The following is a 26,792-nucleotide window of genomic DNA, read 5'->3' as shown; positions in this document are numbered from 1 at the left end:
AGTGCCTGACTGTAATGATTTTTGCATTCAAATCTTTATCTTTTTGGGGTAATCAACATTATGCCACAAATGCTGTCGATTGAACTTAACTTGTATTGAACCTGGAATATTCCTTTAAGATAAATTTGCAACCCTTATACTTGCAACCCTGTACTCATTGTTTATTTAATATTTATTGCTATAAAATAAAATCACACAATTCACTTTCGCTCAGTGTTTTAGAAGTGTGATCCGTTGAGCTTTAGCCATTCTTCCTTTCACTTATATGTGCTTTTTTTTCCAAACACAAACTAAAAATGGGAGTTGTTGACAGCCCACTGTTGCTCCAGTCAAATCCAGAATATTGTTCTTGTGCCCCGAGCTTCATGACAGGTCTGAAAAACATTCACACCTGTGGAATAATCTGTCTGTCTTCATTCTGCTTGACTGTGTGGGTGTGTGTGTGTTTTTACCTCACACTAGTGAAGCAGGTAGGGCAACGAGCTTAAGCCTGGGTATTGTTTAAAGTCTAGACAAAACATATAATGAAAATCCACTAGAATAATATGGATCTAACTCTAGCTTGTTAGTGATTATTGTGGATTCAGAAGACAAATCTTATATACATATATAACATTTCTGATTTCTGTAAAGAAATTCGGGATAAGAGATTTGGTATCATTCACAGACAGAAAATCTTCAATTCAAAGTTCCAAATTTTCACATAATTCATGCACATAAATTTGTTCTTACTCTAAGTTAGGGAGTGTGTGGCCACATAATATATATATATGTGTGTGTGTGTGTACATTTTTATAAACATTCATAAACAGCATTTGTGGCATATTTTCTATACCACAAAAAAATTATTTTGACATCCCTTTCTAATCCTCCGTAGAGGATGAACTGATGCCAACTCCAACCATAAAACATGGGATACTTCACATGTCATTGTCTGAACCTTGGATTTAGTATGGACCACACCGAAATTACTGGCCAGGTTGAACTGCGTTTCACATCCCTGATCTCTGCCTGCATCACCTCGGTCTATTGATGGACTACGATCTTGAAATGGAATGCATAGACTAACAATTGCAACAAAAGCCTTCATCAGCCAATTAACAAGGACAATTGCATGTATGTGAACTTCTGCAGTTAATCAAGGATGGACTTCAATGACATTAGTCATTAATCTTACAGTTCAAACACAATCGATGTTTAAACACTGACCCTTAACACTTACTTAGTTTAATAATTTTAAACCATGACTATACGTACATATGTAATATTTACATTATATTCATGATGTTAGCAAGAGGGGAACAGGCCCCCACAGTGAGTCTGGTTTCTCCCAAGGTTATTTTGTCGCTTTCAGCTTGTTCACTTGGGTTATTAATACAATTATTATTTAATAACTTATTTTTAAACACGATAAACAATCGTCCAGCCATCCATCCATCCATCCATCTTCAACCGCTTATCCGAAGTAGGGTCGCGGGGGCAGCTGCTCCAGCAGTGGGCCCCAAACTTCTCTATCCCGAGCCACATTAACCAGCTCTGACTGGGGGACCCCCGAGGCATTCCCAGGCCAGTGTGGAGATGTAATCTCTCCACCTAGTCCTGGGTCTTCCCCGAGGCCTCCTCCCAGCTGGACGTGCCTGAAACTCCTCCCTAGGGAGGCGGCCAGGGGGCATCCTTACCAGATGCCCAAACCACCTCAACTGACTCCTTTCGATGCAAAGGAGCAGCGGCTCTACTCCAAGCTCCTCACGGATGACTGAGCTCCTCACCCTATCTCTAAGGGAGAAGCCCGCCACTCTTCTGAGGAAGCCCATTTCGGCCGCTTGTACTCGTGACCTAGTTCTTTCGGTCATGACCCAACCTTCATGACCATAGGTGAGGGTAGGAACAAAAATTGACCGGTAGATCGAGAGCTTTGCCTTTCGGCTCAGCTCTCTTTTCGTGACAACGGTGCGATAGAGCGAGTGCAATACCACCCCCGCTGCCCCGATTCTCCGGCCAACCTCCCGCTCCATTGTCCCCTCACTCGTGAACAAGACCCCGAGGTACTTGAACTCCTTCACTTGGGGCAATACCTCCTTCCCTACATGGAGTACGCACTCCATCGGTTTCCTACTGAGAACCATAAACAATCGTATTTTATCGAATCACACAATGATGATTCATTGACATAACAGACGATAAAACTAATGTCTATAAATACCTGATCTTCTGTAAAGCTGCTTTGAAACGATGTGTGTTGTGAAAGGCGCTATATAAATAAAATTGACTTGACTTTTCTTTAAAAAAGCAAAAATGTAGGTTACATATAGACACTTACAATGGAACTGAATAGGGCCACATTTTGGAGGGTTTAAAGGCAGAAATATATTTTATTAAAGCACATACATTAACTCTGTTATAACTGGTGTATTATTTGAATTGTAATGTTTTTATACTTCCATACATTCATTGCAAAAATTACATTAGAGTTTTAACATGATCTGTTGTGCAAAGGAATTGCAATTCAAGCAGTTCAACTCTATATGTTGAGCACTGATGACCAAGGATGCAAACATTTTATTCAGGCACCAGGTGTCCTAGTTGTAGCCCTCAAGACCACCGGTTCAATCTGGGACAGAGGGTGCTTTTCTCAGGCAGGCTTGACCAGCCTCCTTCCCATCTGGTTTGCTGCAGGTTCTCATGGCTTGGGTTGAGAAAAGCTTACAGCACAAATAGACCTGTTCCATGGAGATGGAGTTTATAAAAGTGTACGACGCACTTTCTCATAGGCTCCGAGGAAAATGAAGCCTCCCATGCTGATGAATGTCACTCGAGGAATGCTGCCAGCGAACAGTCTACAAACATAATGAAACAGGACGAAGATAAAACCAAGCGTTAGAAAGAATAACATTTTCATGGCATTAGCAAAGCATTATTTTGAAACTAGATGCTCATACTTGCCAAATCAGTTTAGAGTTGATTTTGGTAAATTCTTCAATCTAATTCTCATTCTTCCATTAGATTCATGGATGGCACTACACATTTTGGATGTTACCCAAAGATGTTGTTGTTGTTATTATTATTTATTTCATATTTTTTACGTTAACTTTACTTGAAATTTCAGGGGGCAATTTCAGTAAATAATTCTGATCATAGGGGTTCAGCTGATAAAATGTTTGGGAACCCATAAACCAACTGACTGACTTGGGATCAGCCAGCTTAAGTCTCTGTAGTGTGTACAGTAACACCTGTGGGGGATAATGGTGGTCGGAAAGCAGGGGGTGGTTCTCAAATTAGAAATAAGGTCACAAGTGGTGTATCCACTAATACATCCGTTTTGTCAACTGCAAAGCTGTACAAGGTGCCAAGTATGTCAGGGATCTCTTGACTATTCCAGTGATTCGCAGAACTCGATGTTTCAACATGCTTCTACAGCGATCATCTGTTTCACCGAGAGTTGCCATGTCAGAGTGAGCATGTGTGTGGATCTATGAGCAAAAACACTCATCCTGGAACGAATTAGCAAGGACGCATTCTGACTGTTTGCCTGTGCAGCGTGGGGCTGGTATTTCAGACTAGAAGAGAAATATGAAACCTTGCATTCACGCTTTAAATCAGATCTGACCTTTTCTTCTGCAATGGAAACCAGAAATATAGTAGGCATGATGTTATCATAGCTTTCATTTCTAATGCAACTTTGTGAAATGATCCTGAACTGGATTTTCAGAGTGCTAATATTTCAGTTTAAAAGGTTGATATAATACATTAGTATAGATTGTATAATACATTAGTAATAAGACAAATAGATTTTTACATAGCAGAAGTCGACAACATGTTATGTCTTGTGGGTGGTTGTCAGAACGCTTCTGTGTGGTTGCTAAGGTGTTCAGAGTGGTTTTAAGCATGTTGCCATGTGGATGCTTGGGTGTTCTAGGTGGTTGGCCCAAGTCAACAAGAGCCCACTCCAAACTCTTTACAGAAGCTGCATCTGAAGTGGTGTTTAGGTGTATTTACACCGACTGTTTGAAGGGATAATTCACCCAAAAAATGACATTTCTCTCATCATTTGCTTACTAACAGTGTTATCCCAGTTGTGTATGACATTCTTTCATCTGCAGAACACAAACAAATATTTTTAGAAGTATATCTCTGCTGTAGGTCCATACAATGTAAGTGAATGGTGACCAGACCTTTGAAGCACCAAAAATCACATAATTGCAGCATAAAAGTAATTCAAATGACTTTAAAAAATCTAGATCGCCAGAAGTGATATAATAGGTGTGGGTGAGAAACAGATCAATAAAAGTCCTTTTTTTACTATAACAGGGTTCCCACTCTTTTCAATGTACATTTTTCCAGGACATTTTATGTGCCACACGGTTGCAATATTTAAACAAAAACACACAAGAGGTCATTCAAATTGTGGTTATTAGAGAGTTGTTTTAACAAAATTCCATATTCGACAGTTTCCTTCAATTTCATCCACAAAATGGTGTCTAATCAAATTTAAATAAAACTATAATCAAATGAAAATACAATTATTTTAATAATTAATAAAAAAATTTAAAAGTTTATTATTTTTATCAAATTAATTTCTTTTCTACAAAATCCTCACAGCATAATCCGAAACAACACTGAAGATATTTATATCAAATAAAGTGCAGCACAACAGAACATCACAGATGTGAGATATTGCCTTAATACATGTTTATTATTATTATTATTTAATAACATTAAACATCCCCATTTCATGTGTTCATTTAAAACGAGCAGTTATTTTGGTGTTTCTGTGCGTTGGCTACATGACTAAGTGTGATTATTAAACCCCAAAAAGCTTTGATTTCATTACAATAAACACATAGTCTGTATGTGCTGCATGCTTCAGAGCGCTCTGCTACAAACACACACACACACACACACACACACACACACACACACAGCACATGTGACGCTCATGATGAGGGGATTACAGCGTACGAGCAGTCGCTTCACACATTCATTTTGAAGCATGCAGCACATGCAGATTATATATTTATTTAATTAAATCGCAGCCTTTGTGGTTTAATAATCACACCTGGACATATCGAGATTAACATTTCTTTATTTAATCATGCATTCAAAAATTCACTTTTGTCACAAACATATCATATTCATTGACATTTCACATTTTATAGCTAATGCAACTTTTGAATTCAGCAATCTGTGTTTTCCACATTGCGGAATCGTAGGGCCCTACATGTAAGCAGACTCTTAATCTACACACTGAGGTGTAAAGGCCGCATCATCCCTACGCTGCTACCACCTCGGGTGCAAATTCATTATCAAAAACGTTTTAGTCTGTGTCTGACCGCCGTCGTTATCTAAAGTTTACAACTCAAATGTGTTTGTTGTTAACCGCAGTGTTGGAAGGAAAACATTCTGCACTATATCAGTACTATAAAACCTTGTCAGAATCAGTTTTATTATACTAAAATATTTTCCAGGACAAATAATTATTTTCCAGGACATTTAGGTATTTTTCTCCTTTTCCATGACTGGAAAACTGCATTGCAAAATTCCAGGTTTTCCAGGACGCGTGGGAACCCTGTATAAATCTCCACTTACACTTTCACATTCTGAAAGTGAAATTAGAGATTTAAAATAATTAAGGATTGAAATATTTATGTTTATTACCCAAAGTGATTGCATCACTCCAGAAGGCATATATTAAACCACTGGGGTTGTATGGATTATTTTTATGATGCCTATATGTGATTTTTGGAGCTTCAAAAGGTCTGGTCACCATTCACTTGGATTGTATGAACCTACTGAGTGGAGATTTTCTTCTGAAAAGAAAGTCATATACATCTGGGAGGCATGAAAGTGAGTAAATGATGAGAGAATTTAAATTTTTAGGTGAACTATCCCTTTATTGCTGCTCAAAAGGCGGCATGAAGGCATTTACACAGCACATTATGAAATAAATGCATATTTACACAGAACCAAAGCAGCTTCACACCTGCCTTTGATACTAGGGGCTGAGGTGAGTGAGAGCAGATATGCAGTATTTTAGTCTGGCCTTTATGCAGTATTGCGTCTTTACAAAGAATTTTGAGCAGGCACAAAGCAGCCTTAACTCTGTGTAGCTGTGAAAGACGCCTTGAGATGCTCTGGCTCTAGATAAGACTTGGGTCGCTGCTTCATTCAAAGTATATGGGATTTTAAGCCCGTTTCATCTTTTAAAGTATTTATTTTTTTTAAATAAAAGAGAAAATACTAAGTCTACTGACTTAGAAAAGTAACAGCACCCCTTTCCTCAACAAGTGTGATTTGAGGTATCATTCATGTTCGTAGCACAAACGGTTGCAATAAGGTTCAATTCATTAACATTAGTTAATACATTAGGTATCATGAACTTACAATGAAAGATATATGTAATGTATATTCATAGTGCATTAACTAATGTTAACATATACAACTTTTAATACAAAACTCATCAACATCAGTTGAAATGAACATTTACCAAGATTAAAAAATGCTATAAACATATCTTTCATTGTTAATAAATTTTAACAAAAGGAACATTATTGTAAATTGTCACCAACAGTGCTTTTAATTTAAAACAAAGTTTAGCACTTTTTAACAAACCCCTTACCCTAAATATGAGCAATAGCAAACACCACTAATAAGTTAACTATACTTGCTAATTTCATTGTTATGCATTTTATTATCTACTACCTTTCCTGTAAACCACAAACCAGCCTCACATGCTTCAGTTATATCCCAGTGAGAGCTACAGAGCTTACTGACTCATTGTGGCATCATCACCATGACCAGTCATGACAGCCAGTAAGTTGGTCAGTAGCTGGGTCTAATAATGCCCCTATTAATGGCTCTATACATGCTGCACATTTCCCAGATGTTTACAAAAGTAGATTTCATATCAGAGTCTTGGAATTGAACAGAAGTAGGTTATACAGCACTGCAAAACTCCAAAGGGATTTACTGGTCCACTTTAATCTACTAAAGATCTCATCAACATCAGTTGAAATGAACATTTACCAAGATTTACCAAGAACATTGATTTCAGTGCAACTGGAGTTCTAAGATTACGTGGCACATTATGACATCATAATCCTTTCCTACGTTTTGTTCTACCAATCTTGCTCATTGTAAACACTGCTAACATTAATCTTGGCAGGCGACTACTTACCAAGCCTACTTGTTTGTGGTGGAAATTGTAATGATGTAGCAGCACTTCAAAGCATGGAGTTGGGTAAGCACACAAGCGCACGCATTGCTGCCTTGATTGCCATTGTTTTGGTTAGTATGGTTAGAGGCCATGCGCAGAGGTCTGACACACATGGAAGCACTTTCTGGCTTCACTAGTCTGCAAATGGAGCCATTACAGTAATTGCAGCTTTAAAGCCTGGCAATTTGTACAAGGCATGCAGCAGTGAAACTGCCAGAGTTGTTGCTTCTTGTGCAAGCATGGCCAAGCCCCCTTTTCCTGCGGAGTGTTTATGTTGAGTTTCATATATTGCAATAAGGGCACATATTTTAGGGATTCCTTTAGGTTGCACAGTATACTGCAAATCGTCAAGTGAAGAGAGAACAGAAATTAGAGCTAGATGTGCATTTCCTGAAAAATGCAAGTGCTTTCAATGCAACCTGAAAAGAGTGTTCAAGTTTTAAATAATCTTAGGTTTTCAGATTTGGTTCTGAGTAAATAAAAATGCTGCATCAGAGCCAACATTGCTGTTGTCATGACATAGAAGCATGCATCTTGTTTTCTGTTGACTGTGCATGAGAATCATTATACAATGACACGGTCTTTGAGTAAATGATGAATTATCATCACACTGCACTCTCATGCTGGACTCGTAGGAAGCTTTCTGGTTAGTAAGGAAATCATTTTTGCTTTTCTTCTCACCCAAGATTGTATCACTTCAGAAGACATGGATTAAACCACTCGAGTAATATGAATTGCTTTCATGCTGCCTTTATTTCATTTTTGGAAATTTTTGGACCCCACTGACTTGCATTGTATGGACAAAAACAGCGGAGACATCTTTCAAAACAACCTTATAAAAGATGCACAGCTGTCAATTAATGCAAACAAACAAGTGTTTGTCAAGTGCCTTGCAAAGACTATAAAAAGTCCACCTTTGACCTTTTTTTCAAGTTATGGGGCAACTACGAAGAAAAGCTGTGGTGATTATGGAGACACATTCTCAAATGCATTCAGCCATTGACTCCTAAGCTCTGCCCTTGGTTACCATTGCTTGCTCTGACAAGCTTGAAATGGAGGACGGCAACAGTTGCTAAGATAAGATTGGTCAGAAAATCTTTTAAGGTGGGGCTTAGCAAAGGGTCAATATCAGGCCCAATGCACAGTGATTTATACTCACCCATGTATTCCTCGACTCTTCCACACCTCATACAAAACCAGAGAGATATTTCCATTGGCTGTGCTCGTCCCGGCCTGACAAAGAGAGACAAAACAGTTATGATGGATGATCTGTCGTGCACATGTCAACCATGTACAACACACACACACACACAGTGTGTTTTGTCTTCATGACTCTGCTCTATCCCTGGTTTACTCTACCCCCTCCACCTATTGGACAGCTCCACTTTCTGCTCAATCTATATTTATAGGACCTCTTGTAAAGCCCACAAAACCATATTGAAAACAACTATCTATATTAGGGAAACGTGAAAGATAGTTAACAAAACGATGACCTAAAAGTAATTCTCCTAATGACCAAAAGTATGTGGACAAGTTTTAGGCAGAAAATGTTGCATTGTGATATATTCAAAAATAATGCCATATATAATATTTTATTTTTTTAATCAATTAACTTCATACGAAGTGAAGTAAACATTAAAAAAAAAATCTAAAATTGATATTTCCTATGAATAATAGCATTGCACCACACTGTACATGCTAGTGTACTTTCCAAAATTAAATTTCAGCAGATATCCACATTTGAAATAAACTTTATTTTCTCTGAATTCGGGAACTTAAGTCTAATTACATTTTATCATTAAAAAACTCTAATCAAGTTAATTTATAGGATTTTACTCAAATGAAAACAGAACAATTACAATACAGTTACAATTATTAATATACCATTGGATTGTTTTTTATTAAATGAATAGCGTCTATACTGTACCTCATGCATTCCAAAATTTGAGTGTTTTGTTTTTATATTTTATTATTATAATTTTTTGGTCAAATACAGTGAGTGCTGCACAGTAGAGCATCACAGTATTAAAGAAAGCAATGATGAAACTCTTGCTTGAGATACTGCTTAAATATAACGTTATTAATAACATATTATCATCATTACTATTACATAAAAATATAATTTTACCAAACAGAAGTAATATATTTCAGTCACATTTTTTTAAATTTCACACATCTAGTTAAATGGAGCATTGGTGGAAAACCAGATGTTTTTGACGGCTTCACTTCTCACCTCCGGAAAACTTTTTGGGGTTATTAAACCCCACAAGGCTATGGTGTAATTTAATAAATGGGGCAGTGGTAGCTTGGTGGTCAAGGCTGTGCGTTTCTGATCCGAAGGTCGGGGTTCAAGCCCCAACACTGCCAAGATTTCACTGTTGGGCCCCTGACAAGGCCCTTAACCCTATCTGCTCCAGGGGCGCCGTATCATGGCTGACCCTACACTCTGACCCCAGCTTAACTGGGATATGTGAAAACTAATAAATTTCACTGTATATATGCAAAAAACTGTGTGTATAATGTGTGACCAAAATAAAGGATTCTATTCTATTCTATTCTATAAATATATAGTCTGCATGTGCTACGTGCTTCACAGTGAATAAACCGTTCTGCTCTTTGTCATTAATACACACACAGAGCACACATGATGTTAATGATGCAGTTAGTGTGTAAGCACGCAACTCATGCAGACCGTAAATCTCAGCCTTTTGTGGTTTAACCACATACATATGATTTTAATTTGATTAATTGTGCATTTATAAATTATAAATGTCTGTGAGGTAGCTACTATTATATGCTCTGCCAAAACTTCAGTTTCACACATATTTATGTCTACAATAACAAAATAATAAATAAAAAACAAGTCCTGCATCTTATAAACATGTGGTTTTCCCACACTTTACACCATACAAAACAATCACAGCTTGTTGATCTCTAAATCGCAGTTCCGTTCTAGACCATAGACAAATGGAAATTACTCTAGAATATAAAAATGTCTTCTGACATCTAACATCCACAGGACTGTCTGTTTTGAGTCTCGACTGGACAGCAAAGAGTGTGAGAGAGTGCATTTGTCCGTCAGTAGCGTCCCTGTCTGACCCTACAACTGGATCAAGCTGTGTCTACCAAGAGTTTCTCTCTCTCTCTCTCTCTCTCTCTCTCTAGTTGGTTTTGTCTACATTAGGGCGTTTTGTTTGTTCACCTTACACTCCATCTGGGAGGCATCAGAAGACAGCAGATTTAAACAACAGTCTCAAAGTCTCACCTTAGCCAAAATAATCCAAGTCTTCGCCACATCCAGTGGAGTCGTGACGAACGCTGCTATTCCACCTGGAAAAAGACGCATTATGTGTTTGTATTAACACACATACACAAACAAGCACCAGTTACAGTATTAATCGCATTATAATTACCAGAGTATAAAATGTAAGCATGTGGCATGACACATGACGCACTGATCAACCCCATGGAAACATACCGGAGAAAAAGAGATAATGAGGATACATTTTTCAAACTAGCCTGGCACGTAAACACACATGTACATTTATAAACTGGCTTTGCGTAAATGAAAACAGAAAGAGGTTATCTCCTTTATATAAAAATCATCAGACAAACAACAGTATCAAGTGTTGATTCTCTTTGATACTTTGTATGCCCTTCCCAATGCTGGAATAAACAGCTGGATCCCCCATCAAGTCTGATTTTACTTGACTAATTAAAACGACCCCCCAAACACAGGTGATGTGTCTGGAAAGCAATGTTCCGGGTTTAAAACAAGCTCTACTGACAGCACATGAGACATGGCACGAAATTTTTTGATTTGTGCCTAAGTTTTTAAAAACAAAAAAGATGTGTTTGGGCCAAGACATTTCAGAAGGAATAAAAGCAGAAATGTGCAGCTCATATTTTTGTTGAAGCACTTATATTAACTCTTCCAAGGATGTTATTTGAACTGTAAAGTTGTCTAAATTGTAATTTTAGTGGTGGGACTACTCTTCGAGGGGGTTTTCACACATTTTGGGAAGTTGTCCGAGTATGGTTCGCATGCAGCCTACAGTTGGGTTCGTTAATAACATGCATTGTGAACACAAAGCACTCAGAGCTCACTTGATTTTCCCATTCGCGCAATGCCAAACACGTTTGGTCCTGACAGCTTCAGTACACCAGTAATAACGCACAAAGCGACCAGACAAGCCCCTTATTCTGTTTATATGGAGATGGCAGAGTAAGTAACATAAAAATGTCAACTCATCCACACAAAACAAACTCAAAAGTTTCTTTGTTCTGTACAAGACAAGGAAGATCAGCACTTTGGAAATGTCTTACAAAAAATATAGATTGTTTATTGTTTGAAACCAGCAGCGGGGGAATAAAAACAGACGTTTCATTGTTCTGCATATAAAGACTCGAGGGTTTAACCGGACCGCCTTGGAATAGCGTGTGACAGTTTTACGATAGGAAAAGAGATTACTATAAGAATATATTACTATTGTTATTTGTGAATGATGTAGTCCAAGGCTATCAATAGATAAAATCATGAACAATATTTTTTTTTGCGACTGATATACCATGATCCGTGATTGAGGATTTTTTTATTCAGAAGATCAATTTAAGATGTTTTTTATTTTTTATTTTTTTTAACACATCCTGATTATTCTTTTTAAGGGCATTAAACATGTTTAATTATTTCCGTAAGTTAATATGTGAATGCAAAATGGACTGAGACCCCATAATGCATGAAGTGGATCAAAAAGAGTTCCGAGTCCACTTTCAAGGTCATGGACAGTGTGAATGGAAAGAAAACTTGGTTCATTTTCTCTCGGTTCATTTTTTGGTCCACTCAAAGGGGTCTGAGTTTGGTTCTTTTAAAGAGGACTCAAGTGTGAACAAATCTGGTTATACGTTAATAATATAATTCCTGTGGAAACGTAATTGTTGGTCTATGTACATATGCACCAGATGGACGTTTTTGGATGTTGCTCCATGTCGTACCATTTTGTTGAGTGTCTTGTGTCATTAACACTGTGTTCTGCAGTGTTAAAAACGTTTCAAACAGTTAACCGTTTGACAGCGGATCAATGACTGTTTTGAAACAGTGGACCACTCTAATTAATTTGGTGGCAGGATAAACCACTCAAGAGTATTGAGTGTGTATGTTAGCAATGCTGTATAGGAGTTATTGCACCTATAAACGTGCCTTCTGTTCATTCCGATTCACTGTGTCTAGCTCTGAAAGCCTCATAAAGGCCAAAACATACTCTATGCAAGTACATGAATGCAGTCGCTTCTAGCTACTCAAGCTGTCATAGTTGCATTCCAAAAGGTGTCAGACCGCACGCAATTCATAACAACACAAGCATTTCATTCTCAACGTTGCCACAAGGGGTGAGATTAGAGGTAATAAACAGCATGTCAGATGCTGTTGATAGAGCTACCGTAAAGTTGCATTGGACCCAAAACATTCTTTCATTTTTTTTAAAGGACACAATAGTGACATTAATGAAGAGTTGGAAAATAAATTGTTCTTTTGAGGTTTAAAACTGTGCCAGTAATGGTAAGAAAACAGCACCAGAGATACAATGTATCACAATTCAAATTTGTTTTTGCGATGTTTCACAATGACTCTAACAACTGCAATTGTAACACAGTATATCTGTGCCAAAGGAGCACATGTGCACACACATTTAAATTTCACGATCAGTATCCAGGTGGTGTGGCCAGCAGCCATGTTCTTTCCCCTCTGGGTGAAGTGTCCTTGTTCCTCCATATTGTCCATCCGGTCGAAATACCTTGTAAGGACCATGATGAGTTATAACTCAGGGCTGAGATGCTTTCCAGAATGTGGGGTGACTAGGGAGTCAGACAGCTGCAAAGGCCCCTGGGACACATTTGCATTCCCTTAGGACAAGCCTGGACACAGTTTGACTGGATATATTTTAGACCCAGTAAACTCAATAACTGTTGACAACAGCTATGAAAAGTAACAGAAGTCAAAATCCCTTTGAAGGCAAGTCAGTCCACTCGGCGGCCATCTTTGAAACACTCCTGGTCAAATATTTGGATTAAAGAGCATCTTTCAAATAAGCAGTAGAATCTGACAACAATGGTAATCACAAACTATGCTTCTTTAGCTCAGATCACGCTAAATTAGCTCCGATCACGCTAAATTTTCTTAAAGCAAATAACTAGTTTCTTAAAGGCTGCAATGTTAGACTAGTCTTGAAATCCTTCCTTGTCTTGAGACTCGCAAGTATATGGATTAAATGCTTCTATTTAAGGACAGTTTTCCTGCTTTTGTTGTCTCTTGTATAGGTTTGATACATGTTTAAATTAATAAATGTGTACACACTAACCCTAAAAAAAGTGCCAGATGTGATCTTCTACTGTTGTAGCCCATCCGCCTCAAGGTTCAACATGTTGTGCATTCTGAGATGCTATTCTGCTCAATACAATTGTACAGTGTGGTTATCGGAGTTACCGTAGCCATTCTGTCAGCTCGAAAAAGTCTGGACATTCTTCGTTGACCTCTCTCTTCAACAATACTCCATCCACAGAACTGCCACTAACTGGATTTTGTTTTTTGTTTTTGGCACCATTCTGAGTAAACTCTAGAGACTGCTGCACATGAAAATCCCAGGAGATCAGCCGTTACAGAAATACTCAAATCAGCCCATATGGCACCAACAATCAGGCCACAGTCGAAATCACTGAGATCACAATTGTTCCCCATTCTGATGTGTACATTAACTGAAGCTCCTGACCCAAATCTGCTTGATTTTATGCACTGCTGCAACATGATTGGCTGTTTAGAAAATTGCATGAATAAGTAGATGAACAGGTGTTCCTAATAAAGTACATTAATAACGAGATTTATCTCAAATATCGTAAAAAAGCTGAAAAATATAACTTGTTTAGCTATGTCACCCAGTCCTACTTTCCACCTCTAATTGGTTGTTTCTGTCCCTCTCTTTCGGTTTATACCAGCTGGAGAACAACATGATGTGACCATCTTGACCTGTGTGGACTTAAACAGGAATGGACTGGGTAACGTTTGGATATTCCTGGTGTTGGACCCCATCCTAATTCCATATCTCTTTTTCCCTGACCTCTTTGCTGAAGCTAATCCCACACACCTGCAACAGCTCCACACACTGCAGCCTGCCAAGAGTCCAGCTGTCCCCCCTGCTTCCTCCACCACACGGCCTAAAAAGAGAGAAAGAGTGAGAGACAAATGGGGATTATTACATTTATTAGACACATTTTAAAAACAATACAAAGCCCTTGGGCTTGCATGTATGGGAACTAAACAAAAAAGCCATGTTAATGTTCACATTTCCAGTATGATGTCATGGTTTCATTTTCCCCTCAAGGAACAGTGACAAAGTCTGAGAAAAAAAAAGCCTAGAACTTCCAAGAACTCCACAGCTCAGCAGAACTCTGTCCTAGATATTGAGCACACATGCAACACTAGCCCTGGAAAACAAATTGTCTTACATGCTTGTTTAAAGGGCTCCAAGAAGTGGCGGTAAACTGATATTAAGCTTTGATGAGAGTTGCAGATGGAAGATTATGAGTCCAGATTTTCTATACGGTGCAAAGTTGAGATACTGGTGCTACATAAGATATTGTTCTAAAACCTAGAAAGCCTAGAAATCAATGGTATATGCCTCTGTTGAATCTGTCAGTTCCCATTAATTCAACTTCATTGTTTAAAAATTGTGTTTCATAGTGGAATTACTGGTAGGGAACTACACTAACCATGATCTTGATGGAAAACAATCCACCAATCAGAGAATCGCTGCTAACAAAGCATCATTTTAAATCCCATTATATCATGCACAATGCTTCATGGGATCGCAGTTTGTGCCCTCATGAAAGACTGCAAGTACACAGGATTTTATACAAACTCAATGGAATAAACGAACAGAAACAATTCTACCGGAACCAAGACGTAAAATTAGGCAGGCACTGTTGCGCTATATTGATTCAAATGAAGGTTGATGTTAGCACGTTGCTAAGCTAACAACGTAAAAAAATTTTTAGATTGAAGTCATTTTATAGGTTATTTTTGGTGCTGAAGGACATACAAGTATATTTAGCATCAGAATTTCTCTCAGTTCATCAGCCACCTTGAATGAAACCTTTCGAGAAACCAATGCATTACGAGATTTATTTATATACAAAAGGATATATACAATACTGCCTTTCTATTTGGCCAAAACTGGGTACCTTGGACGCCAGCCTATGACTATGACTATGACGACAAAGTAGGCAGCTCACTAGGTATTGGAACTGAGCTTTTGTGTAGATTATTCTGTATGCAGCTACAGGTGCAATCTGTAGCCTCAGATAGGACAGGTTTGACAGGATCTCAATTACGCAATTAGTGTTAAGTTTAGGATGGTTAATTGTTGTTTGAGTTGAGTGTTTAAAGAGGTGAGCATGTGTTTAAAGAGGTGGCATTTTTTCGATGTTCAAATTCTTTCTTGTGTCCCACCCACAGTGTCGACTATAGGCAAGCCATTCGTAGGTTGATTTAATCTAAAAGTCTAACACATGTTTGTTTGAGTGGCCTGACCAGCCCGACACAGGAACATCGGTTCCATACAAATTCCATTTGATGACTTAAGTGATGCAGAAATTACACACTTCAGCTTTACAAGAGTATCGGATGTGTTTATATTTTCAGTGTGCACAAACACTGATTTTATGTTTGTTGGTTTTGTGTTACACTGGTGTTGTGTTTTGGTTGGTATTATTATACAGTCAGGCCACAGATAATTGCTGGAGTTCTCCTAAAGCCCCAGATCAGGAGAATCTGATGGCTAAGAATGGAAAACAATTGAAGAACAGCATGAAAGAATTATGAATAATCCCCTCCAACTCTGTGCACAAGAACACACACACAAATTTTCTCTTCGTCAGAACATCATGTGCGTTTCATTAGCTGTCAGATTAAGAGACAGTCTTTGTTTTGAAGAGCTAAGAGGTCTGTGAAGGAGAACATAGATTCATCCCAGTCATACTCACTGAAATTAAACTGGACGCAAGTTTACCTCAAAACAATCTGCCAAACCACAGTGCCATTTGGTAGGATGTACCTGACATGAACTACATCCAACAAGAATACAGGTGTTATATTCAACTTTAATTTAATCATGGCAATTGCAAAATATAGAATATTGCATAAACTGGAACAAAAAGCAACCTTAAAGGTGCATTCAGTCATTTTTTTCCTCAGTTAACAAGTGTTACTTCTAAAGAGAAATAAATAGTAATTTTGAAACCAATGTCTAAAATCATGACCACTGACATGAGATGAAGACTTCAGTCATATCAGTAACCTTATAAAAGCTGTTTTATTCTACATGGAGAGGGTCCCCACATGGGGGCTGCAATGTTAGGATCACATGACCAGCCAATTACTACTCGTTTGATATCTGTAACAGTTCTGTTATTGGATGCTTTCACTCAGGGATTTAATTAATGGCATCTGTAACTGAAAACTATTGAGTTTAAATGATGCTGCATCCACGCCCATAGGTGACAGTGTAAGTCCAAGACAATGTAAACAAAAACTTACTGAGTGCACCTTTAAGTGCAAATAAAAATGCTAAATACAGTACAAATCAAAAACTTCTTGCTGATACTCTTAGGGCCAAAACAAACTGTACACAGGTTTCTAAATTTATAGTAATGCAAACAAGATGTCATGCAGTGTTGCATTTCAAAATGTGTCAAAACGCAATTCATAATGTGATGTATATATGCACTGCATTCTCAGTATTGCCACAAGGAAAAAAGTGAAAACGAAAGTGACATTTTATAAGACTAAATTGAGGACCATTGATTTTTTTGCAATTTGACTATTGGCAGCACAATTTATTCCAAAATTCTCATTACCGTAATACGTTCATACATTTTACTTTTACTACTCCCATTGTTTTTAATGATAATCCTCATCGCAATAACACCGTAATTATTTTAATGTATTACAGTAAAAAAAATATGCTGATGAACAATGATTTCTTTAATTAAAATCAGTGAAAATGAAAGGCAGTACCAAGGGAGTACTACTATGATGTATAATCTTTACAATTTACAATTCACACAGCAGTAATGAGAATATTAAAATGACCATCTATTCACGTTTCGGTACTTGGGGTAAAATGTGCTTAATTTCATAAAAAGAAATTGTCACAATGTAAAAGTTCTCAATTTAGATTAGGTCACACTAAATGCATTGTAAGCAATTAGTCAATGCATTACAACCTACATATTAAGCAATAATTGCTTTAATAGTACGTGTTATGAAAACAGTAACAAATACATTATTTGGGGGGCCTGTGTATCTCAGCGAGTATTGACGCTGACTACCACCCCTGGAGTCGTGAGTTCGAATCCAGGGCGTGCTGAGAGACTCCAGCCAGGTCTCCTAAGCAACCAAATTGGCCCGGTTGCTTGGGAGGATAGTCACATGGGGTAACCTCCTTGTGGTCGTGATTAGTGGTTCTCGCTCTCAATGGGGTGTGTGGTGAGTTGTGCATGGATCGTGGAGAGTTGATTAACAAATAATTCTGCTTTCAGGATTTAGGCCGGGAGGCGCTCCCTTCAGGAAGACACATTTGTCTCTCATAGAAAACAATTTTTAGACAAATCCCCACTTTGATGACAAGTTTTAATGTGCAAAATTAAATATTCAATACATCAACAACATTCTTTTCTTTATGTAAAATACAATTTCTTATTTGTTTCTTTTGATTATGGAGTAAAATAGGACCAGGACATTTTCTTGACAGGTTTCGTGAGAATCACCCACCGTACATGAATTATTACATACTGTATTTAAAGGAGACTATTTCGCCCCCTTCTGTACTGAGCTTTTTTACTGCCACAGTAGCTTAACGTACATTAAAGGAATATTCCGGGTTCAGTACATGTTAAGCACAATCTACAGCATTTGTGGCATACCACAAATATGAATTTGGACATGTCCCTCCTTTTCTTAAAAACAAGCAAAATTCTGGTTTACAGTGTGGCACTTACAATACAATGAAAGTGAATAGGCACAATCAATAAATGTTACAATTCTCACCGTTTCAAAAGTATAGCCACAAGACATTAACAATATGCATGTTAACAAGATTTTAGTGTGATAAAATCACTTGCTAACCTTTTCTGTGTAAAGATATATAATTTACATCCAACTTTGTTGCCATGTCGATGCAAATGTAAAAAAGTTGCCATTTAACAGCTCAAACAATACATAAATTGGCCCCAATCACTTTCATTATAAGCGCCTTATTGTAAGGAGGGATGAATCAAAATACGTTTTTGTGCTAATCAAATTTATGCCACAAATTCTTTCGATTGAGCTTAACTTATATTGAACCCGGTATGTGCAAGGGGACTACATATGGTTACTGGTTTTAAAGTGCTACACAGAAGCACTAAGTCAGGTCAACAAGTTTGCTTTTTTTGTCTGCTGTTCAAATAGTGACTGGGAGTTTGTTTCACCATTGAGAAGCAAGTATGAAGCATTTCTAGGTCAGAGCAGGTGGGCTCCTTTCATGTGGAAAGATAGAGGACCTAGATAAACTGACATAGCTGATCTCAGCAGCCAGACTGGGTTGTGTGGTTTAATAAAGGTCTATGAGAACCAGGGAGCCAGGTCATAGGCAGCCTTGTGTGACAGGAACAGTGTTTTTAATATGATTCTGGCAGGTCCTGGAAGCCACTGAAGATATTCAAGCAAAGTTGTTGTGTGAGAGAATTTCTGGGATTAAAATAATTGTTTAACCCAAAAATGTATATCTGGCCAATTCTTTCATCATTTACTCACCCCAATGCCATCCCAGATATGCATGACATACTTTCTTTAGCTTAACACAAAGATTTCTGTAGGTTCATACAATGCAAGTTAATGGTACCACAATTGTGAAGCTCCAAAAGCATTTAAAGGCAGCATAAATGTAATCTATATGACTCAAGTGGTTAAATCCATATCTTCAGAAGTGATGTGATTACTATTACACTTCCTTTATTGCTTTTTGAGGCTTCAAAATGTTTGTACCCATTCACTTGCATTGTAAGGACCAACACAGCTGAAATATTCAAAAAATCTAAGTTTGTGTTCAGCAGAAGAAAGAAATTAATTTACATCTGTGGTGGCACGAGGGTAAATTATGAGAGAAATTTCATTTTTGGGTGAACTATCCCTTTAATGTCACTGTCTTTTTTCTGTACAACACCAAATAAATTTTTTTTTAAAGTCTTTATAGGGTTTATTCGCCATATAATTAAATTAGCGATTCTGTCAACTTGTTGTGTGGTCTGTCAAGCTCAAAAAAGGACAAAAACAAACAAAACAAATAAATCTCAATAACCACAATAAAAGCAATAGGACAGATGCACTATATTCCAAGACGTCTAAAGCGATACGATCACTTTGTGTGATGGACAGAACAAAGAACTATTTCAAAACCATTAATAAAGAAGAACTTTGAGTCAGAGAAATATATTAAAACACTATAGGTCCATAAAAAGGAAAATAAGGTCAATTATACACTAATGGGGTCTCTAGGACCCCAAACATAAAGAATGTACATGAGAACATGAGGGATAAACTCATGTTACCAGAGTCCACCTTATCATAAAAACCCTTTGATCAGATTGTTCTGAAAAAATAAATAAGATACATTTAAAATAATTAAAAGCATGGACCTCATTCTAACCATAAACAAACTCAATATCTAAGATTTATTCACCATCCGTTTCCTGACCACACCACCCAGGCTTGGCAAAACTCTGTACATTTCAGTCTCAATTACTTAACCAAACTAAGACTTGCTTATGACACATTTGCACTTAATCAGGGGAATAAGTTTGATCCACTGACATTTACAGTAAATGTCGAGTTGCGTGGGCATGGTGGAAAATGAATGGCTGGGTGATGTAATTACACAGCTGTTTGGTGGTCTTGTAACAGAGCAATACAGATTTTAGGGGATTGCTTGTAGATAAACTTTGGGAATTGTGGGATCCGCTGGAGAGAACAGATGGTTTGGTGTGGCCTGCCGTTCAGATGCCGGGGCTTAAGTTGTTTTTAGTGCGAATGACTTGAGAGGTGGTTTGGCGATACTTGGGGTTTGGTTTCTTGACATGACATGCTTGCCAGGTTTGTAGATCGGGTTATTTTGTAGATTCTGTGTGGCCCGCTGTTGCAATGCAGCAGCCATTGTGGTTGACATGTGATCAAAAACCCATACACACAGCTGTAGAGAGGCCACACACTACATTTTTGCAGCATTTCGTTTTTTTCCCTGAACTTCAAATGTAATGTTAATCAAGATTTCTTGTGCCATTATTTAGTTTTACATGACCGTTTTCCACCGTCTCTCTGACCCTGCAACTTTCAAAAAAACTGTTTACCCAAAAATTGAAATTTTGTCTTCATTCACTCCGCTCAATGTCATTCTGACCCCACATTATTACACAGCTTCAAAATGCACAAAAAGCACCCTAAATTCCCATAAAATTAGTCGATATGACTCATACAAGTCTTGGTATACTAAGTTGTTGTTTAGTATAAATCACCATTATGGTGGCTAAAACCACAGTGACAATGTGTACCTAAAGGCATCAACTCATGAAAACATTAAATAAATTCATGAAAGAATAGCCTATAATGAGTATAGTGAAGTATTAGGCTGATTCTTAATGCTAGAGATGTTTTTTTTTAGAGAATTTAGGATTTTATCGCATTGTTACAGCACTGGCCTATTCAAAACGAGTTACTATAGCGTACAACTTGTTCAAGTTCAGCGGTGCATTCGCTTTATCATCTGTGCAGATTCTCGCAATTTAGTACAAGTTCATTTGTGCATTTTGCTTCATTGTCTACGCAGATGTAAGAGGTAATATTATATTTATTTCATTGATGTAGCTGATTAATGTCTTAAAGGATATAGGATGCATTTGGAAAAAAAAGGTGATTAACCCACTAAGTGCTACAGTTCATCAGAGGTCAGCTCTTTTATCTCCCGTAGCTCAGATGGAGCAATCCTTAAAATACTATGACGGAATCATTTGTTTTATTCAAAAAGATTCTTCTTCTTCTAAAATATTGTTAGTGCATTGGTAATATCTTGCAGTGTTATTTATTTCTAGGCATGTCATAAAATATCGAAATATCGTTTATTGATCGGCACATTATTTTATCGATATATTAACATTAGCCAACATTAAAATTAGAATCCTAATTTGCGTGATTTCCAATTCACTTAGCTTCTGTTGAATGTCTGGCATAATAGCGTTGGGAGACAACAAGGGGGGTGATATAAAATTTACTGAAGCAGGTCGAAAGGCACAGGTATCACAACATAGGATGTGTATTTTAGAGCTCCTTGCACAGGACGCATACACAAAAGTTACAAAGACTTTTCTACTACAAGAATGAAAGTAACGTTCGTGAGTTTGCAGGTTAGTGTATGAAACTGGTTTAACTGCGCAAACTGAACGATTAGAAATGGTTATGCAATTTCTCTGTAGGCTTATGTATCTTTGAAGAGGTTTCATTCAAGCTGTCAAACCACAAAAAGACATACTCGTAACAGAAAATACAGTGTAAACTATATGAAAGATGCATATACACCATATTTCATCCCCTGATGGCTAGAGTAAATCTTTATCCTTTGATAATGATTGGGTCAAATTTAATGGAAAACTGTTCGAGTTACACTCCATGGCACTGCAGATTTTTGAGCAGCCACGAGAGTCGGCTAGACTGCACTGTGTATGTACCTTCACTGAAAATAATTATTACAAATTTGAATCCGCCAGACACGTCCGGTGTGCGACACCCTTTCATTTACCCTGCTGCTCACACTTTACCAAAGTTGTGTTGAGAAATATGTTTGAAAACACAAAGACTATTGTGCAAAAGTTATCCACATTTATATAAAAAAAAAATCCCGATAAGTATCGATAACCATAGAAAAAACATCAGATTATTAATGCATGAAACAGGCATCGATACCAAGCCTATTTATTTCACCATATTTTCATCAATAATAACTTTAAGTACAATTATTCAATTTTCCTCATGATGCGTATCTCATCTTTGTTAGCACAATCAAAGAACACCTCATTAAGTTTTGTAGTTAATTTCATTAACAAGATCATTACTGCTTTTGAACATGCATTCTGTGCAGCTGGAAACATCATAACCCCAGAGAGATCCTCCCAAAAAAGGACAATGTTTGTTTATTTTCCCCCTGTCGAAAAAATTCAAAACATCTGACAATTGAAAAGCTTTCGGCCAAGGTAGGACTGAACCACCATTTAATTATTGTCCATCTGTTTACTGATATTTAGTTTACTGAATATTGGAGTTAAGCTATTAACAGATTTAGACATTCTGGAATATTTTTAGCCGTTGATGTTTACATGTTATCGTCATATAAGTTAGGCTACTGGTGCAATAACTGACAGAAATTTTTAAAACCAATGCAAACTATTTTTTAGTTTTGCATTGTGCTATTTTGGGTATTTTGTGATATTTTACAAAGTGTTTAATTTCTAATGCATGTTCAATTACGCACTTTTAAAAGTCTGATCCACAATAGACACATAATTTGTGTGCTGCCCTCCGAACACCGTACAACACCATTCACTGGCAGTGGTGTGTGCCACCGCAACAGCCCTAGTTGGATGGCAAAAAAACAAAACAACTCAAACATTGCATTTTGTGTTTCATGAAAGAAAGAAATTAATATGCGGTAGAACTTACATGAGGGTAAGCAAATTATGGCAAAAGTTTCATTTTTGAGTGACCTAGTACTTTCAGAAGTCTTTAAGACTATTTTCCAGGGTTCATACATGACTTTTCAAAGATTTTCACGAAGCAGACATGTGCATTGACAGCTTTTTTTTCATCTGGTTCTTCAAAATATATTCAAATGTGTTTCTTTTGCTTAGTCCATGTCTAAGCAAAGACATTTCTTGTTAAGTGTCACTCCAAGATGAATAGGTCACCCAGATGCCACAGTGGTGAGCAGATTTACCCACCACTGCACAAAAAGGAGATACATTTTACAGGTGATAATTTCATACCCTGAAGTTCATGAGTTCATAAACTTGGCTTCGCCTTGCAACGTATAACCTGGCTGCATGGTAAAGAACATGTTATAAACGGCAATATTATGGATTGGCTTATTATTTGATTCAACAGATTGTGGCTGGGTACGATTTATATTTGAATGCACTCGTATTACAGAAAATTATTTAGTAAATTCCATGATTTTTCCAAAACATTCAGTGTAAACTTGTTTATGACAAAAACACAATTCCTAAATTCCAGGATTTTTCCAGTATTTCCATGACCATACAAAACCTAATTTTGTGATTGGCTGAACTCTGCGCACCTGAGTGGGAAGTCATACGTTAATGTGCTCATAGTTGTGATATCATAACCATGCTGATTTCGGAATGGCCCTTGTGTGCACCTTAGTTATTGCGCTGTGAATGTTAGAGTATGTCTACATTTATTTCCAAAAAGCATGACAAATATGTATTATTTTTCCAAACTTGTGCTTGGGACCAAAGGAACCTTATGTGTAGGAATTAAGCATGTATCATACTTAATCCTGTATCTCTACCATGCTGTTATCACTGATTTACACTCTACTAATACAGTGCTGGCAGAACGATTCAGCTGCTCGAAGAATCTTCCAAAGTGACATGCAGAAACAAGGTTGTCACTCTAAAGCACAATTCATTCCTGAAGCCAAAGGCCTGCAGTAATTCTTCATTATGTCAAATGTGGGAAGCCACAGCACTGCTTTTATGCCACTTGACAAAACTTGTTTACATGGTAATTAAAAACTGAATGCACATTTGAACGAATACGGAATTCTTGGAAAGGATCAATGAAGTTTAAACAGCTGTATAAAACTAAACACTGGCATCCCATGCCATTGTCTCATCTACAATTTCTTGCTTTTCGAAACCATATACTTTTGAAAGAGAGAGTCTACCAAAGACTCACGTTCCAATGACTCTGCACAGATGGCCGGAGAGGGTGAAAAAATGAAAGCATGAAGAAGTGAGAGAATGCCTTTGAACGTGTCACAAAGAGCAGACCATGAATGACACTCCTTATTAAGGGCGAGAATCGCAGTTAATGCTCGCCCACAGCTGCACGTGCAATTGTCCTCCAAAGCCTCTCTTTTTTTGCTCCCCTCTGGTCGCTAGGCCAAGAGTGCTAATGGAATTTTCTGCTCTCACCCTGGAGACATGATGTCATCCCCACAAACTAGGCTTTTTTGAAGAAAAATGACTTTTATGTGGCTCAGACCAGACAATGAAAGGTGGAATAGACAGTGGGCCAAGACTTAAGGCTCGTGAGAAATTACGATTCCGTTTAAGCACCACCCGTGAGGGCAACCAATTAAATTTTGAGAGTAACTAAAAAGAGAAAAACTAAAAATGAGTTGTAAATGTGTCAGACCATTAACAGGTCATTATTCCTTTATTAGCGTAACATTATGGGGCCAGATTAGAGAGGAATGAGAGGAAGTTAGAAATTAAAGGGTAAAGAAAGTGGATTAATACCTTCAGGTACTCCCAGAGAGGAAACTGCACCAGCGAGAACGGGATCTGAAATGTAAAACAAAGGTGAATTTATTAAGTATACTTGAATTGCATATTGGCAAAGACAAAACAGCTAATTCTTTTGCCACATGTGGAGGCAGTAAATGTAAACATTGTGGGTTACACGTGAGTTTTGGTGGAGAGCAAGATTATCAGTGAATAATAACTTAAATTTCTATCCGTTCCTCACACAAACCTTTTGTGTGGTTTTCAGAAGGCTTGTAATCTTGAGCACTTCAGAGTACTTTTATGGGGTTTTTTGTTTTTGTTTTTTCCTCCACTTTTCTCCACAATATGGAATGGCCAATTCCCAGTGCGCTCCAAATCCTCGTGGGGGCATAGTGACTCGCCTCAATCCGAGTGGATGTGTACGAATCTCAGCTGCCTCTGCATCTGATTCCATCAATCTGCATATCTTATCACCTGGCTTGTTGAACGCGCTACCGCGGAGTCATAGTGCATATGGAGGCTTCATGCTATTCTCTGCAGCATCCACGCACAACACACCATGCACCCCACCAAGAGCGAGAACCACTTTATAGCGACCACGAGGAGGTTACCCCATGTGACTCTACTCTCCATAGCAACCGGGCCAATTTGCTTGCTTAGATGACCTGGCTGAAGTCAATCTGCATGCCCTAGATTTGCTTTTATGATGCTTTTAGTCCTTTTAGGAGCTTGGCATCTGTGGACACTGGTTTTGGTGTGTGTCAAGAGCTGCGTAGCGATTCTTCAAAAATGTCTCCCTTTTTGTTTAATTGAAAAAATAACAGCATACAGGTTTGGAACGACATGAGGGTAGCAGATGACAAAATTTCCATATTTGGGTGAATTATTCTTTCTAGATACAAAGTCAGTCCTTAGTGAAAGACATAGACTATTGTTGTTGCTAAACTGATTTGACAATTATAAAAAAAGCCTTTAGAATTCAACAAATATAATGCAATAATGATGCTCACAAGGGGTAAAGGACTAAATAACACTGAGTACTCTGTAAAATAAAATGGATGACTTGTGGCAACATGTTAAACCACAAGCATTGGCCATTTATCTCATGTGTCAGAATGTTTTAATACTGATGTCTGTATGTCTGGAAGTGTGAGTTATAAGAAGGAGAGAGAGAGATGGCAGAAACAGCCCTCTAAAAAACAACCAATCAGGCTTAACCAAGCTATAAGCAAAGAAAACAATGACACGGCTGAATGAGGTGAAGTGGTGCAAAATTTGCCACCATGATGTTGGAGTCTGACAAGATTCCTAGTATTTGCCAAGTCATTTCTAATGCAGAGTTTACACTACACGATTTTCGCTCGCTGACAGTTTTGTGGAGATTGCCGACAAAAGCCTGAAATCATGGGCAAATCGCAGCTCGCTCCTGTGAGCAACGATTGCAATGTATGAACTATCAAAGACGTGATTTGAGAGAAGCGCCACCACGTCACCGATGTCAGCGAAATATCTAGAATGTTAAATATCTGGACCTGTCGGCGATTCCAAATCACGCCATGTGAAACATATTTTGACTGAATACAACTGCAGCGTTGACCTACAGCCAATGAGAGAGCACAAAACGGGGCACGGGAAGTTTCAGTGAGAGTCCTGATGTACCTGCAACAGGCTGCGGTATCACATTGGACCGAAGCAATGGAGGAACAATTCGTGGAACATTGGCAGGAGCACCAGAATTGATGTTTCACCTGAACTGTACCACAACCGGGTGGAGAAAGAGAAGAGTTGGAGAGAAATTGCCAATTCTCTTGGACTGTCAGGTAAACAAATAGATAGATTTTTCAGTATGAGGTACTTTTTCATATTGTAACCAATAAAATATATGATTAAAATCATACACATCATATTCTGAAATGCATAAAATATGACCATGCATTTGTTTTCATATCACTTCTCGCGTGTACTTTGTTGGGAAATG

The 26,792-nt window shown here is 37.8% G+C and overlaps 1 protein-coding gene across 1 annotated transcript in view; it reads right to left on the bottom strand.

Moving 5' to 3' along the window:
* Window positions 1-2,349: 2,349 nt before the first annotated feature.
* LOC127625767 (S-adenosylmethionine mitochondrial carrier protein-like) overlaps window positions 2,350-26,792 on the bottom strand; it is a 78,111-nt gene continuing 53,668 nt past the window's right edge. The window contains exons 2-6 of the mRNA XM_052101125.1: window positions 24,827-24,871; window positions 14,347-14,416; window positions 10,479-10,543; window positions 8,373-8,446; window positions 2,350-2,837 (exon numbers count right to left, since the gene is read on the bottom strand). Coding sequence (XP_051957085.1) covers window positions 2,741-2,837; window positions 8,373-8,446; window positions 10,479-10,543; window positions 14,347-14,416; window positions 24,827-24,871 — 351 coding nt within the window. The 3' untranslated portion in view covers window positions 2,350-2,740. The remainder of the gene's footprint in view (window positions 2,838-8,372; window positions 8,447-10,478; window positions 10,544-14,346; window positions 14,417-24,826; window positions 24,872-26,792) is intronic.

Source organism: Xyrauchen texanus, chromosome 32 (assembly GCF_025860055.1).
Source record: "Xyrauchen texanus isolate HMW12.3.18 chromosome 32, RBS_HiC_50CHRs, whole genome shotgun sequence".
In the NCBI taxonomy this organism is placed as follows: domain Eukaryota; kingdom Metazoa; phylum Chordata; class Actinopteri; order Cypriniformes; family Catostomidae; genus Xyrauchen; species Xyrauchen texanus.
This window is presented reverse-complemented; position numbering and strand designations above follow the sequence as displayed.